Source organism: Mus caroli, unplaced genomic scaffold (genome assembly GCF_978045245.1).
Source record: "Mus caroli unplaced genomic scaffold, Mus_caroli_1 scaffold_6, whole genome shotgun sequence".
In the NCBI taxonomy this organism is placed as follows: Eukaryota; Metazoa; Chordata; class Mammalia; order Rodentia; family Muridae; genus Mus; species Mus caroli.
The window spans coordinates 108587474-108603783 of record NW_028227261.1 but is presented as its reverse complement, the minus strand read 5'-3'; the positions used below and the strand labels follow the sequence as shown (position 1 = coordinate 108603783).

The 16310-nt window shown below is 50.5% G+C and overlaps 1 protein-coding gene across 1 annotated transcript in view; it reads left to right on the top strand.

Moving 5' to 3' along the window:
• Tmod1 (tropomodulin 1) overlaps positions 1 to 16310 on the top strand; it is a 75346-nt gene that overhangs the window by 43177 nt on the left and 15859 nt on the right. Inside the window, exons 4-8 of the mRNA XM_021160876.3 lie at positions 606 to 725; positions 8000 to 8089; positions 9317 to 9447; positions 11077 to 11184; positions 14108 to 14251. Of these exons, the coding sequence (XP_021016535.1) occupies positions 606 to 725; positions 8000 to 8089; positions 9317 to 9447; positions 11077 to 11184; positions 14108 to 14251 (593 nt within the window). The remainder of the gene's footprint in view (positions 1 to 605; positions 726 to 7999; positions 8090 to 9316; positions 9448 to 11076; positions 11185 to 14107; positions 14252 to 16310) is intronic.

Genomic DNA, 16310 nt, shown 5'->3' with positions numbered 1-16310 from the left:
CCAAACCATGTGCAGTTTCCCAGAAATGAAATTAAAGTGTTCATAATGACTTTGAAACTTGATTTTTTTTTTTTTAACGAAAAATTTCCCTAGGACGTTTTCCCTCTTAATGAGCCCTATGATATTTTTTTTTATTTAAGATTTCTTTGATTTTGAATGGTGTGTTTGTAAGTGAGAATGGGAGTGTGAATTTGGGTGTCCACAGAAGCTGGAAGAGGGCGTTGGGTCCCCCGGGTGGTTTTGATTTGCGGGACGTGGGTGCTGAGAATGAACATGGGTCCTCTGCAATAGCAGTGGGCACTCTTCGCCAGGGAGCAATCTTTTGTAATAACTTCTGGAATTCCTTGGTACAGTCTCTACTTGTGGACACACAGTGACCACTCTCATAGCTGCCCTGCGCTGTGCCTCCCTTGCCCACATTTAAGCATGGCCCTTTAAGAATAGAAGGTTCCACGAAGCTAGGTTGCACTCGGGTCACTTCTATCCCTTAATAATCTGGGTGCATTTTATCTGATTTATTCGCTCTCAGATCGGAACCTTTGGTGAAAGGGATTGCAGGCCCCACAGTGGCCACACACCCTGATGGGCACCCTGTGTGTTTGCAGGAAAGATCTGGGTCCCCAAGCAGAAGCCAATGGATCCCGTGCTGGAGAGTGTGACACTGGAGCCTGAACTGGAGGAGGCCCTAGCAAATGCCTCTGATGCAGAACTGTGTGACATCGCAGGTAAGAGACATCAGGGGAGAATATATATCTATGTATATATATATATATATATATATATGTATATATATATATATATATATATATGTGTGCATGCACATGTACATATACATACATACATACATATAAAACCATTCAAACACACCTGGTCACAAAACCATCCATTGTTACCGTGAGACCACTCCCCCAGAGGAATGGGACTGTAGCCCAGGGAGGGACAGGGTGAGAGCCCTGTCCTAGACATTCCCACCAAATTCTACCCGAGTCACCTCATATAAGGCTTGGAGCACACACAGCTGTGCCTGTAGAGTGACACGCCCACGCCTCTTATTTGTCCTCTCCACACTCATGAGCGCTTCCTTCCCGAATCTTCCCAGGCAAGCCTGAGTGTAGTCTGCTACTGCAGACTCTCTGCCACCACGGCTGAGGCCCTGCTCCATGCACCCTGCACCCCATCTCTCTGAGGTTCACTACAGGCTGTAGCTGTCACCCTACCTCCCTTTGCCTGCACTGTGCCCTGACTCAGTAAGTGGGTGGTATGTGGGAATTACTGCAGACCAGTGGCATAGGAGAGGGGAGGGATGACAGAGATGAGCTGGGAGTTGTATACTGTAGGGAGAAAGGCAGGTTGTCCCCAGAGACCCAGTGGGTTCCATGTCTTCAATAAAGGAGAAGGGCAGTGGAGGAAATACTGTTTTCCGTTTGGGACCCATACCATCTGAGTTTCCATGGGCCACCCAGATGGAAGTAGCCATGCATGATAGCCTAGCTTTCTGTAGGAGGTCTCACCTGGACATGGTCAGAGAGGCCAGGCCTCAGGAAGAACACGAGGCAAGCAGAGTCTGGGTTCAGGAATGGAGTGAGGCAGGCCTAGCATGGAGCCCATCAGCCAGTCACATGTGGGAAAAGGAACAAAGGACTGTGAGAAGCCAGGCAGACTGACTGTAAGAGAGCCAAGAAGGCAGAAAGGGTTTCAGGCTGCCCGAGACCGCAGAGCTAAAGCCCAGGCCAGACAAAGCTGCACCCAGTCTGCCAGCCTCTCAGGGTGCTATGCGTGGCTCTCAGTGGCATGGACGTGAGAGGAGGGGCTTTCCTCTGTGGGCAGCACTGCTGGGCAGTGATTTAAACTGTGTACGGGTGATCGGGTGATTGTGGGTGGTGGCAGTGAAAGCCAGATCACAGGGACCCGAGGAGAGATCAGACAGAGCAGGCAGGTAGCCTCTTAGTCCAGACAGCCCTTTCCTCAACAGAAAGAAACTGTGAAGGACAAAGGTGGCAGGATCCAGAGAATGGTTGTCACTCTTAAGCAGCAGTGAAGGGACAACTGGTCACAACAGGAACCCAGCCATGCCTCTCAGAAGCCAGGTTTGCCTCACAAGGCTCAGTGGGTCATGGAAGATGCCAACAGAGCCATACCAGATCCTTTGGTGTGCCTGTTATATTTCAACCACCTACCTTCCCCAACATGTCCCTTGACTTCTGGTTAATCTATGCAACTGAGAGAGTAGATACCTTGCCCTGCCAGTCTCTATTTACTCTCCAGGAGCTGTATTTATCTGGGGCCTCCTCTGAGTCCCTGCATAACAACATTATCCTCATTAGGGCATGCGAGATTAGTAAATGACCGCTGTCAGAGCAGGCTCCTGCCCCAGCATGAGCCACAGCAGAGCAGCCCTCGGAGCTGAGCTGAGCTGAGCGTCTGCGCCCACTCTTGAAAACATTTTCCTTGTTGTTCTTGGCAGACTGTTAGGATCTGTCTAAGATCCCAGGCCCCTGCAATGGCGGGGAAGGATCGGGAGGCTGTGTGTCCACCCGCGTTAACTGACTGTCCTTTGGTGCCTATCATTCTGCTTCAGCCATTACAAGGTAGCAGTGGAACATTTGCTAAGTGACAAATGTGTCCCAGGTGCTGTGTAAGCAGCTCTCCACCACAGCACTGGATTTGTTGACCGTGACAAATCCTATGAAGTAAATTCTATTATTGTCCCCATTTTACACCAAGACACCAGCTGTCCCCAGTGCTGGGAGAGAGTCAAGGGGCTGAGATGATGCCAGGCTTTTGGCCTTGGGTAAAAAAGCAGAACCAGGCAGTTGGAAGCAAGCTGTCCTGAATCGACAGAGGTGTTGGTGTGGCCGGCCCACCAGAAGGTGACAGTTTGCCCAGGAAGGGATAGATAGACTCTAAAGCCCAGAGAGAGAGGTGAGGGGTCTGCAGGCTGCCTCTGGTCTCCATGTTCTTTCCATAAGATGTTTCCACGAACCAAGTCTTCACTAGGTCCCTCACATACGGTCCCAGTTACCCAGCTTTCCTACCCGCTGTGCACCCAGCTGTGGACTTGGTGCTCATGAAAACAAAATTAAGGTGCTGAGGAAACCACTCTGTCCTCACGGAGCAGCGCTACACAGGCCAGTGAGACATGGAATGAGTGAGTAAGAGTGCCACTGTGAGTGGGACAGGAAGAGGGCAAGAGAGGCACTTGGATTAAATGATAGGGTCACAGGAAATAAAGACATGGAAGACACAGTCAAACAAGTGAGGGTGATCTAGGGACAGCATGTTAGGGGAGAGGAAGCTTCAGGTGGGACATTCCGGCACAGTGAGAGCTTCCATCCAGGTCAGGGAGGTGCTTACATAGGAGCCTCAGTACCTGGAGATGTCAGGAGCCTGTCGGAAGCCACAGAACGTGTGATGCACTGACCAAGAGGTCACACAAGAGAGGTACATGGTTGACAGTCCACGCACTAACTCATTGAGTTGATATACATTATGGAACACCCATCTGCTAGGACGAATGGATTCCGTTCTCTGCCCTTGGGGGCTCAAGAGGAGGACAGGTCAGAAATATGTGACTTCTGAAATGTGAGTTCTGCTATGCAGAGCAGGCTCTGGCAATGCAAAGGTCTTGACCTGTGGCCTATGTATGACGGACGCTGGGAGTCAGCTTCAAACTCTTTGAGATTAGCAATGTCTCCTAGACTCACTCAAGGATTTTGTCCCAGCTGGGTTTTAGAAACCCTTGCATTGTGACAGGAATGAGGAAAGGAGACCCACCCTTCCCACCCTTTGGAGGGAGCACCCACCTCCCAAAGGCAATGGGCCAGGCCTCAATGGGCTGCCCTCAGGTCGTCGGTGGCTTCCATGCCTCTAAGCACCCATGCTCTGATTCTGAGACTGTCGAGGAATGCTCCTCACCTTGGAACAGTTTGCCAGCTCCCGGGTTCCGGGCCAGAGCCAGCTTCAGTGCCGGTACCTAGGATGTGAGAACACCGCTCTCAGCCCCCACTCCACCCAGGGTGGCTCGAGCCCCCACAGCTGGAGAAGCCGAGGGTGTGTACTGTGATCACACTGCATTCTGAGTGGACTCACAAACGGAAGGAGCCCTGCCAAGACAGAGAGGAAACTGAACTCAATGTTCTTTTTTAAGAGTTCAAAAATAGTCCTTTTCGAGTTTTGAGGAAGATCTACATTTAAAAAAAAAAAATGGAAAAAAGGAGAAAAAAAAAAGCCAAGTTCCTTGGTGCTAACAATCAGCTGAGACCAAAAAGAAGGAAGCAACAGAAGACATCAGGGTTTCCTTTGCATCGAGCGCTCCTGGGGACACAAAAACAAGCCAGAGAGAAAGCCACGCTGTGTTCGTAGGGCCACTAGGCTGGTAGTGACGATTTTGAGCCCTGCTCTCCCTGCCCCCACTTTTCCTTCCTTTCAGGAACCCAAATTTCCTCTGATCTGCCAAGTTGTGCCCTTCCTTCTTCAGCGCGCTATCAGCACAACAATCTCTTCAAATACGCTCTTAGTCCCAGAATTCTCCAGATGAGGGGCTCTTTTAGACGTTAGAGCTCTTGGTGGCCCAGTAGACACAGTACTTATTGCCTTCTATACTAGGAGCATCTCTGGAGTCACCTGTCAAACCATGTGCCCGGTAGGTGTGGGAGGGTGGTTGACAGCCCGCAGAATGCTTATTCTAGAACTCAGAAGAAGGCTAAAAATGTAAGAATCACTGAGCCACTGCTGAGTCCCTCGGGAAGGTGAGAGTTAGGCGTTCAAGCACACACTGTTTTGCAGATTCGAAACCCAGGGATCCCAAAGAGGAAATGACCTCTATAAGGTCACCCAAAAAAAGTAGTAACAACTCACGCCTCTTTGCTCCTAGTCCCCTCACACACTTCTGTGCCTCTGTCTAATCCCTTCACAGGATACTGGAGCCCAAGCACCAACTATATTTTGCATTCTTACTTTTATTTATTTATTCCCTTACCTCTCTGTGTGTGCTCTCAGTCAAAAACAGACATTAAAAAAAAGTAATATATTTCATATGATCCCAACCTTGGCAAACCTGAGCGCTCTGCTGTGGGGGTGGGGTAGGCAGGAGCACCTCCCTGGAAGACTGCCTCGAAGAGGAGCTATGACTCACCTGCTGACTCAGCCCCCGCTGCTCCCTCAGCCCACAGGGACAAAGCCTAAATTAAAACCTCGAGAGCTGGAAAGGCACCAGCTGCCTCTCTCTTTCTCTCTCTCTCTCTCTCTCTCTCTCTCTCTCTCTCTCTCTCTCTCTCTCTCTCTCTCTCTCTCTCTCTCTCCCCAGCCCTCCGCGGTGATGAGCCGGGGAGGCTAATTTTAGCTGAGAAGATTCCTAGGGGAGAGAAGCAGAAGGGACTTTGAGATCATCTCGTCTTCTGGTTCTCAGTTCCCATTGGGGCACCAAAATCACCTCAAGGAACCAGACATAGTTGGGCATGGCTGTAATCCCAACACTTGAGAGGTTGAGGCAGGAGGATCGTGAGTTCAAAGTCAGCCTGGGCTATATAGCAACACTGTGTGTGTGTGTGTGTGTGTGTGTGTGTGTGTGTGTGTGAAAGAGAGAGAGAGAGAAAGAAGAAGAAGAAGAAGAAGAAGAAGAAGAAGAAGAAGAAGAAGAAGAAGAAGAAGAAGAAGAAGAAGAAGAAGAAGAAGGCAATCCAAAGAAGTTGTAACCCTCAGTCCGTAACAGTGACACTGTTTTAGAGCCCCCCAGATGGTCTGCATATGTAGCTGTGATTGGGGTCTTAAATCACGCTGGCTGGACACAGGAGGTCAGACAGAGGATGGCACAGAGGAGGACATGATGAGGACCAGAACTTGAACACCTATGTCTTCTTTAAGGCCTGTCCTATTATCCCTCTACCTAAAAAACTTATCTACTGAAATGGAAATTAGAAAGCAAATCACCAACTATTTACCAAATGCCTACCACAGTCCAGGAGAGACTGAAGGGTAGTAATATCCGTCCCCGACCTCTGGAAGCCCACAGCCCAGCAGAGAAAGCATTAAAAAAAAAGGTTCGTATTGAGGTTCACTGTGGCATAGAAAGAATACTGGGAGCTGGGCGTGGTGGCGCACGCCTTTAATCCCAGCACTCGGGAGGCAGAGGCAGGCGGATTTCTGAGTTCGAGGCCAGCCTGGTCTATAGAGTGAGTTCCAAGACAGCCAGGGCTACACAAAGAAACCCTGTCTCAAAAAAAAAAAAAAAAAAAAAAAAAAAAAAAAACAACAAACAAACAAAGAGAATACTGGGTACTGAGAGAAAGGGGGAGGAATCTAAGAGGCTCCCTAGAGGAGGAAGAGTTGCATCAAGTCTTGACGTAGTAGAGATAGGATGGTTAAACAAAATATAGATTATCCAGTTGAGTTTGAGTTTTAAATAAACAGGCTTTGTAAGGTCAGCTCTTTAGGAGGCTGAGCCAGGAACATCAAAGTTCAAAGGCAGCCTTAGCTACATAAAGGCAGCCTGGGCAATAGAGTGAGATCTTATCTGAAAATAAAATGTAAAAAGAGGGTTGGGAATATATCTCAGCAGTAGAGCCCTTGCCAAGCATGGTATAAGCTCCCAGGCTCAATTTCCAGACCTGGAAAAAGGCCCACAAGTTTGGAATCGTTTATCTCAAATATTGAACAGGGCATATTTATGCTAAGGGATTATCACGGACCCAAAGGTCTTTTCTGGCCCAGCGTATGTCCTACTGGGAGTGGGGGGGGGGGTCATCCTTGTCCCACCATCTGTCCAGCCCAACCTGTTCCTCTCCCTGTCTCTCCTGACCTCCAACTCTACTGGTCTGCGTCTGTGCTTCACCACCCACCATCTGTACCGCCTGCAATCTTCTTCCTGCCTTCCTCTGACTTGGCCAACAATCGATCATCCTTCCCTTCCCAAGCCCCCAGCTGTGCCCCCAGGATGTTCTTTCAGACACTTGACCCCTCCTGAGCTCATTAGGGTTTTAACGGTTGGCCCTTGCTCAGGTCTGCTTGCGCCCACTAGGTCGTAAACTACATGGGCAGACCTCCTGCCTTTCATAGTTCAGTTCCTCTGAGCTGGCACACAATGAAGGTGCTCAGCAAATGCCAAAGAAATGGATGAGCGAAAGAATTAGAGTGTAGTGATGAAGCTGTGTTGGCATCTCCAGAAAGATCTTTCTGGATGTTCTATGCTGAGTGTTGGGAAGTAGAGAGCAGGAAGAAACTAAAGTCATGGTAACAGGGCTCTGTTAATGCAGATGTCTCTCCAGGAACAATGGGGTAATGGCCTGATGGGTTCCACCCTAAGTTGGAAATATCATAAATCAAGATGCACTTACTGCCTGGCTGAACACAACAGCACTCCTGACTGAGGGTGCTGCCATGTTGGGTTTTTTCTCCTGGTGATGGTAGATTGACTGAGCTCAGGTTCACTGACCTGATCTAGAATCTTGAGTATCTTATCAGATGCCTCCAGCCCAGAAAAGATAAAGATGTAAGTCACAGTGCAGCTCCTACTGACGTGTAACACTTTTGATAACATCACAAGGCTGAAAGATTATAATGGAACCATTGTAAGTTGACGGCAGTGAGAAAAGAACAGATTTTCAACCAGGACAGAGGTACTGGCAAGGGAGATGGGACAACCTGAGAGACCTCAGGAGGTCAAAAGGGTCTGAGGGACAGGGTAGAAGACAGAAACGCCCTCCTTGGAAAAGACACTTGCTGGAAAGACTCATTCTGTTGGTTTGTGTTGGGTGGGTGCGCCCATTGGACCTCAAGGAGATCTGGAAATTTGTGGCCACAACCAAAGAGAGGTCCAGGGAGGTTGGGTGTCTGAGAATCACATGAACGAAAGCTAGGATGATGATAACCCACAGTTTTACATTTTCCTGTACATGTTTCTTACCATTTCTGTGAGCAAAGCTCCCAGCATGTGGAAGATGGGTCCCCGGGAGGTATCTCTGACCGCAGGAGCAGAGTCACAGACCTCCCTTTGTCCCCACAGCTATCCTGGGCATGCACACACTCATGAGCAACCAGCAGTACTACCAAGCCTTGGGCAGCAGCTCCATCGTGAACAAGGAGGGGCTCAACAGTGAGTATCCACAGCCCCACTCGGCTGCCATCCCCTTCCCTTGCAGGGCCCCGAGACTGGCTCACAGAGGGCACCTTGGAAAAGAGGCGCCTCCTCCTGCATCTCAGTGCGGTGCCCCTGATACTCTGGCTTACTGCACATCTTACCTAGGAAAATCTCTTCATCTTGTCCTTTAAGTCTGCTGGGTTTTTATGTCTTGTTATCAAAGCCTTCTTCATCTCAATGCCACGTTTCCTTCTAAAGGTTTTAGAGATTCGCTTCTTATATTTGGTGTCTTATTCCTCCCAAAATTGATATTTTCTGTGCAACGTGATGAGATTTGACGTCATTTGGTGTGTGTGTGTGTGTGTGTGTGTGTGTGTGTGTGTGTGTGTGTGTGTACTTGTGGAAGCCAAAGGCCAGTGTCTGTTGGTTGCTCTCCACCTTATTTCTTGAGATAGTCTCTCAGTCAGCCTAGAACTCACTGACTTGGCTAGACTGGCTGCCCAGTGAGCTCCTGGGATCTCCCTGTCCCCAACTCCCCAGTACTGTAACTACAGGCACAGGCTGCTGCACCAAGGTTCCTTTTCCTTTTTAAACATGGCTTCTGAGAGTGGAACTTAGGTCCTCATGCTTGTGAGACAAACACTTAGTTAAAATTTTTGATAGCTATCTATTCCCCCCCGCCCAACAATATTCTTTGAAAAATGTGTTCTTGAGTACTCTGTGGAACTCTGTCTTTCTCTTCAGTTTCTCTCTCTTCTGTCCCCCTGAGACCCTCTGGCCTTTCCTGGGCCGATGTCACAGTGTCTCAGTTATTCAATTGCATTGTTCTAAGATGACGGTTTGGAACCAGAGGGAAATGAGGGTGACAAAGGAATACGGATCCTTCCTCTTGGAAGGGAACTACATTTCTTCCCAGCCCGACCCTCAGCTTACCCCCCTGGGAGCCCACTGGAGATAATGAGCTGGTGGTAATACCATCCCCCCTGGACAGACAAATGCCTGAGAGTCAGGCTCTCCAGGTCTTGTAAGAACTGCAGCATCCTGGGATATCTCAACCTCTTGGATTCCTCCCCGACTTCTCCCAACACATTGCAGCCCTTGGTACCCCCTGGTACCCCCTGTAATGCGCTGTCTCCCTTATACCCTGAGTTCAACCAATGCTTCTCCCCAGGGAGTCCTTTTGTTGGGAGAAAGTGACGCCTGTGTTTCTGTGAGCCAGCTCCTTTTAATCCCTTACCGTAGGTGTGATCAAACCCACACAATACAAGCCTGTGCCTGATGAAGAACCAAATTCAACAGACGTAGAGGAAACGCTGGAGCGAATAAAGAACAATGACCCAGAACTAGAAGAGGTTAATCTTAACAACATCCGGGTAAAGTCCTGCCATTTTACTTCATGGGTATTGGGGGTAAGGGTTTGGGGGAGGGAGGGTTGTCTAGGCATGCTGATGCCAGCAGTCCAGGCAATATAGATCGTCAAGTCCAAATGCATCTTTAGATCTGGGTATTTCTAGATCAGGAGAGCATGTCAGGGATGACTAGTGTCAACAGGCAAATCTCTCAGTCCTGGTTTCTTTCAGAGGACAATGCCAGGCTCAGAAGTCTACCACAGGCCAAGCCAGCCTTGATCTGGACACCTGCCACATTGTTCAAAAACACAGAGATTCTCTGTGATAAAATTATGAGTCAGAACCACACTGCAGCACGGGACTTCAAGGCTGGCAAAGCCCTGTACTACAAAGACTCAGGGATCACAAACCCCGCTACCCCATGAGACATCACAGTTCCCTCTGGATCTTGCTTATATTCAAACTTATTTTACAGTCGGGGAAGGGAGATGTTGGCGCAGGTGCCCCCAGGAAAGACCCAAGCTGTGTGCTGTAGCTCTGTGGCTGCTTTCCTCTGTGGCCACCAGGGCAGGGTGCGGGAGGAATGTGGAAGCAGGCATAGCTGCTTGCTCTTCCCTGCCCCTCTGCTCTGCTTGAGGCCCTGGGATTAGCCATGAGAGGGGTAAGACAAGAAGCCAGCCCCCTCCTTTCTTCTCAGCTTTCCTTAGTGGCTGCCAGTTCCAAACACAATCAGATTGGAAACCTGCACCCCAGTTTTCTCCTCCACCTGGCTCCTTGTTCTGCTCCCACGGGGGCTTAGGTGACACTTTGAAATGAGAGCTCTGGGAAGTATAGCCATGGCTTCTCTGTCTCCATCTCTTTCTCTCTGTGCTTCCATTGTCTGCCATGTGAGAGATGCTGACACAATCCTTGTATGTCCTGGACTGTTAATACTGCCTCAAGACAGGCAGGCACAAGTAGTGAAAGCCCAATGAGAGGTCTCGGCCAAGGGCTTGAACTCCTGGGGCCTCAGTTTCCCTTCTGTACCAAGAGACAGTTGGACACAGATAAGGTTTTCACCCAAGAGAGTAAAAAGCATACACCAGAGCCCAGGCCTCTGAGGTTCTGTGTGTGATGGTCTGGGGCTGGTCCGCACATACGCAGGATAAACTGCCCCTGGGACCCACAGACATGTAGCCAGTGCTGAGACCCTCTGGGACAGATGTCTCAGAGAGAAGTCAGTGTATCTTTCCATTCTTTCCAAAGAAGGGAAGAGGGTCCCCCCCTCCCCAGTGTCACACAGCACGTCAGATTCTGCTAGTCACTAAGTGGAAGCCAGGGTCCAGCCCCGCCCCTCTCCCAGTCCACAACATTTATACATCATCCCTCCCAGCCCCAGGCCTTGAGTGCTGCCTCTTCTCCAGCCTCCCCTTGCACGGAAGAGAGTGGGTTTTGTCTGAACATTTCAGGGGTGCTTTTATCAATCCATGTACTAGAGGATCCTCTGAGCCTCATCCTCTGGCACATGGCCCATTCAGAGACTGCAAGGACCCAGCAGGGAGCCAGCCAGCATTTGGGACAGAGCTACTGTCCCCTCTCTCCTGCAGTCACTACCCACCCCCACACCCGGCCCGTGCAGGGCTGCTGTTCACTTTTCTGCCTTTTTCTTTGCAGAATATTCCCATACCCACCCTCAAGGCATATGCAGAAGCCCTGAAAGAGAACTCCTACGTGAAGAAGTTCAGCATCGTGGGGACCCGCAGCAATGACCCTGTGGCGTTTGTATGTTCTGACCTCTCTGCTCTGCTGTGTAGTCAGTCACTGGGGACTCGGGCCTGGTCCCACTGATGAGGAGATCTGTGTGGAGAGGGAAGAGACTCAGCTAGGAGCCAGGAGGGGGTACAGACAGATGGGACAGCCCCCCCCCCACAATGCCCTGTGTTCACTCCAGAGCTAATCCTTGCAACCACCTGCTCCCGGTAAGGTGGGTCTACTGGGGAGGTTAGGCAACTGGCCTTGTCCAAAGTCATACACAAAAAGAGAAAAGCAGACCTGGCATTGAGCAAAGTCACTCTGACCTCCACAGCTGGTCCTCCTCCACCCAACATTCTCATTCAGGCAAAGCTCAGACCCTTCTCAGGGACTCAGTTTCCCCATCTCTCAATCACTGGCCTCATTAATGAATCCAAGGGACCAATTTTACCTTTACCAGTGTCTCTAAAAATAACTGCCAGTCAGCCAGGTATGGTGATGTGCATGTCTGTGATCACAGCATTTGGGAGGTGGAGGCAGGAGAATCAGAAGCTTGGGGCCAGCTTGGGTTACATGAGGCTCTAGACAAACAAACAAATGAAGAAACCATGTTACAAAGTAAATTGTACTCATTATAAAATAACCATTCATTTTTGAAATGCCCAGTAAAAATTTCTTAACAATCTATGCATAATCCTGAATTAGACTCTGGAAATCTGACTGTAGCCAGCCTCCTGTCCCACATTCATGACCATACCCATCTGTCTGGCCTTGAAGACAGCAGAATGGTATAGCACAGTGTGGCTGCTTTCCCTCTGGGAGCAGGGTGAGATGCAGGAATTAACTTTCCCAGGGGGATGGGGAATGGAGTAACAATCAGATCTCTTCCCTATTTAAAAAAAGTAAGACTGTTTCATTTAGTCGTTTTGAAATAACTGAGTGGGCTCACAGTGGGGGACAAAGGCAGCCCACAGACTGCCAGAGTGGGAGTGTCTAGACCTATGTCCTCTGTCTGTCCTCAATGGATCCTGCGTCTGTCTGTAGTGACATAGCTGGCAAAACCCCATGTACTACTTGTTCATGGTTCAGAAACCAGGCTCGGAGTGCTGGCACTCAGCTCCATGCCACGGAAGGTTTGGGGGCACGGACTCCATGCCAGGCCGACAGCTGGTGGCAGGCCCTTCATACCTGCATACTTATTACCAAGTGCTGAAATGTGTCTGGCCTGTTGTTAGCCCAGGTGCCAGAGCCATCACTGACTGCCTTGGTGCATGTCTCCTTCCCTCTGTTCCTCTACTGTCACCCAACACACAGGATCTGACACATGGCCTGTCCAGTTAGCAGCCTGCCTGTGGCCTTGTACACCTGTCCACTGACTGTCAAATAGGGTCAATGAGCTGGCCAGGCTTTTCCTGGGAGAGGGGGTATTTCTGGTGAGGCTCAGAGAGGCCACTTACACCGATTGGGGGGCAACCATTAGTCAGAGAGAAGCTGACACACCACCTCTGGCCATGCTTGAGTGAAGGAGCCAAAGAAGGAGAGAGAGTGTCAGCATGAAGGCTTCCTGGGAGTGGAGCCTCTGGCAGGGCTCAGCAAGCTGGGGGAGCACAATGGGGCAACCATTCCTGGCATCACTTCTGACCCTGGCACAATGATCACCGTGTCCCAGGCCTCTCAGCTGCTGGTATCATTTTTCCCCATGACACATCATTTCCACCAGCTGCTAATTACCTCATTTCCTTCAGAGGCTCCGATTGTCATCTACACACCCCCAGCCCCCACTCTCCGCCAGCCAGATCCCTCTCAAACGTGCTGAGGGTCATCTGAGCCCTACTCTGCAAGCTGGCCCTGTACTCTCTGGGGCTCAGAGGAAGACCATGTGACATTTCAACAGGGCCATAGATGAGACAAGCTGAGCTTACACAAAGGGAGATGGAGACTCCCCAGGGGCTACAGTGATCACCACTTGATGACCTACTATGTGCTGGCCACTGTGTGGTAAAAAAACAGACATTAAGGTACATTTTCAGCCCACAAGGGTAGATAGTCTAGTGGTGAAGACATGCTAATGAGAAACATGGGAGGGCATGGGGACACTGCAGAGATAGCTCAGTCGGTAAGGGGCTTGCCTTACAAACACAAGAACCTGAGGCAGATGCCAAGCACCATGTAAAAAGCTGATCACGGTGGCTCATATGTAATCTCAATGCTGGAGAGGTGGGCACAGGACAATCCCTGAGGCCCTCTCAGCAGCCAATCTAGATTAGCGGATGAGCCCCAGGCCAATGAGAGAGACTGTCTTAAGGGGAGAAGATGACATTTATGAAGATGACATTGGAGTTGTCTCCTGACTGCCATATGCACATGCACACACATGTACCTGCACATTAGTGAACACACAAACACATGAATATGATGAATACATACACATGCCGGCATATCAGTGATCATGCATGCACACACAACAACAGCAACAACAACAACTGGATTTGAAGAATGTAGGTTCCATGAAGGAATTGTGGGTGAGTTCTGCAAGATTCCAGAGAGCAGGCCCTGGGTAGCTGGAGATATCAGCGAAGCTCTTGGGAGCCAGAGGCATTGAGAAAGGCCTTGAAGGATGAACAAGACTTGACAGGTGAAACAGAGCATTCCAAGTGGTCAAATGAAGCAGAGGAAGGCTCCGGGCAGGGAAGGCACTAGGTCTATGCAGTACACCCAAAGAGCCAAGGCTGCACAGGATAGGAGAAGCAGGGCCAAAGGCTAGACGTGCTGATGAGTATACGCCAGCAGGGGTGTTCAGGAGCCAGGGCAGGTTGCAGGAGAGCAGAGGCAGAGATATGCTTAGAAAGGTAGTGCCTGAGACTCTCCGGCCGAGCCCCTTGCTGCGTTTGTGGATCTGCTCAACCCTTGCCCAGGGTAACTCACAAGGTCCTGCTTTTCTCTCACCATCAAGGCCCTTGCTGAAATGCTGAAGGTGAACAAGGTGCTGAAGACCCTGAACGTGGAGTCCAACTTCATCTCTGGAGCTGGGATCCTGCGCCTGGTGGAAGCTCTCCCCCATAACACTTCTCTGGTTGAGCTGAAAATCGATAACCAGGTGAGTGAGGCGGTGGTCTGCTCATGCTGTTCCCCACACAGGGTAGTCAGCACCTGCCCACATGTGGTTAGGCAGAGCAGAGGACACTGATGGTAGATGCCCCAGAGTCTACTGTGTTCCTCCTTCTTTCTAGCCATGTGCTCTGCCAACTTCTGTATGTGTCCCCTAGTGATGGGGCTCTCCTCAGCACCACCCTTACGCCTTGGCTTTGAGAGTGTCCTTTCTTAGACCCAGGACGAGCGAACTTCCTTCCCAGCCCTGCGTGTTGCCTCAGCTGTGCTGCTGAGGAACCTGAGACACGGAGTGTACAGATCCCACAAACCGTGGGGCTCACCATCAGGAGCATCCCACAGTCTTTCCAATTGATGTGTCTTTTAAGTCCCCTCCCTGCTGCACCTCCTCTCCGGGTAGCTCTGTCTTTATCCTGTGGCACTTGCTCCTGCTTCTCTGAGTTCTGTGGTTTAGTCATTTCTTCTGGGCCAACTCTTTTGGTCTTGGTTGTCTAAGAGAAAGTTAACAACCAGACTTGCTCGTAGCAATAGCTTGGATGTTAGGCAGCCGTGGGTTGTTGTGGAGGTGGGTGGCTCAGTGCTACAGTGCACCCCTAAGCTCTGATCTTCAATGGTGCCACCCTGTAAGGGGGGGGTCTCAGTGCTACTGTGTGCCCATCTCTGGTCTTCACACCATTCCCCAGGAGGATGTGGGTGTGGTCAACCTCTGCTGAAAGAGGCTGGGAAACAGTGACTCAGCACTTAGGAGGCAAGACTGGAATTCACATCTCCCAACTCCAGAGTCCACTCTATCCACTACCACACATTGCTTCCTAGACTAAGTCACTATCTTCTTTATAGATGGGGAACTCAGGGATTTTTTTTCTGCAGGAGAAAATGTGGCTGAGTGGTTGCATATGTATGCCAGGAGAGATTGGAAGGTGTCTTAGAGTCTTACTGCTGTGAACAGACACCATGACCAAGGCAACTCTCATACGGACAACATTTAATTGGAGCTGGCTTACAGGTTCAGAGGTTCAATCCATTATAATCATCATCAAGGCGGGAACATGGCAGTATCCAGGCAGGCATGGTGCAGGAGGAGCTGAGCGTTCTACCTCTTCATCTGAAGGCTGCTAGCAGAATACTGGCTCCCAGGCACCTAGGATGAGGGTCTTAAAGTCCACACCCACAGTGACACACTTACTCCAACGAGGCCACACCTTCTGATAGTGCCACTCCCTGAGCCAAGCATACACAAACCATAACAGAAGGGGACACTGTGAAATTATTGGGCCTAAACAAGACTATAAGTAACTCTCTTATCATAAAATGTGGCAGAAAGAAAGTGCTTAGAACATAAATGTATAGATCAGTCACAACAGACTCGTGACCCTGTCTCAGGCAGAACTAAGCATCACCAGCCTCCAGAGCCCTGAGGCCTCAGGCCGCCTCATCTTAGCTATGGCTTTTGGAAACTTCCCAGTTTGCTCTTGCTCTTGCTTGCTCCTGCTCCTGCTCCTGCTCCTGCTCCTGCTCCTGCTCCTGCTCCTGCTCCTGCTCCTGCTCCTGCTCCTGCTCCTGCTCCTGCTCCTGCTCCTGCTCCTGCTCCTGCTCCTGCTCCTGCTCCTGCTCCTGCTCCTGCTCCTGCTCCTGCTCCTGCTCCGGCTCCGGCTCCTGCTCCCTGCTCCCTGCTTCCTGCTCCTGCTCCTGCTCCTGCTCCTGCTCCTGCTCCTGCTCCAGCTCCAGCTCCAGCTCCAGCTCCAGCTCCAGCTCCAGCTCCTGCTCCTGCTCCTGCTCCTGCTCCTGCTCCTGCTCCTGCTCCTGCTCCTGCTCCTGCTCCTGCTCCTGCTCCTGCTCCTGCTCCTGCTCCTGCTCCTGCTCCTGCTCCTGCTCCTGCTCCTGCTCCTGCTCCTGCTCCCAGGCCATTAGACTTCTGGAACATCCTATGCTCATGTACCCGTTCCCTGCCTAGAAAGACCTCTTGCTTCAAGTGATTTTGTGCCTTGCAGAGTGTGCTAAAGCATCCTGGACCAGAATAAAGGGCAATCTGTTCATCCCTGCCTGGC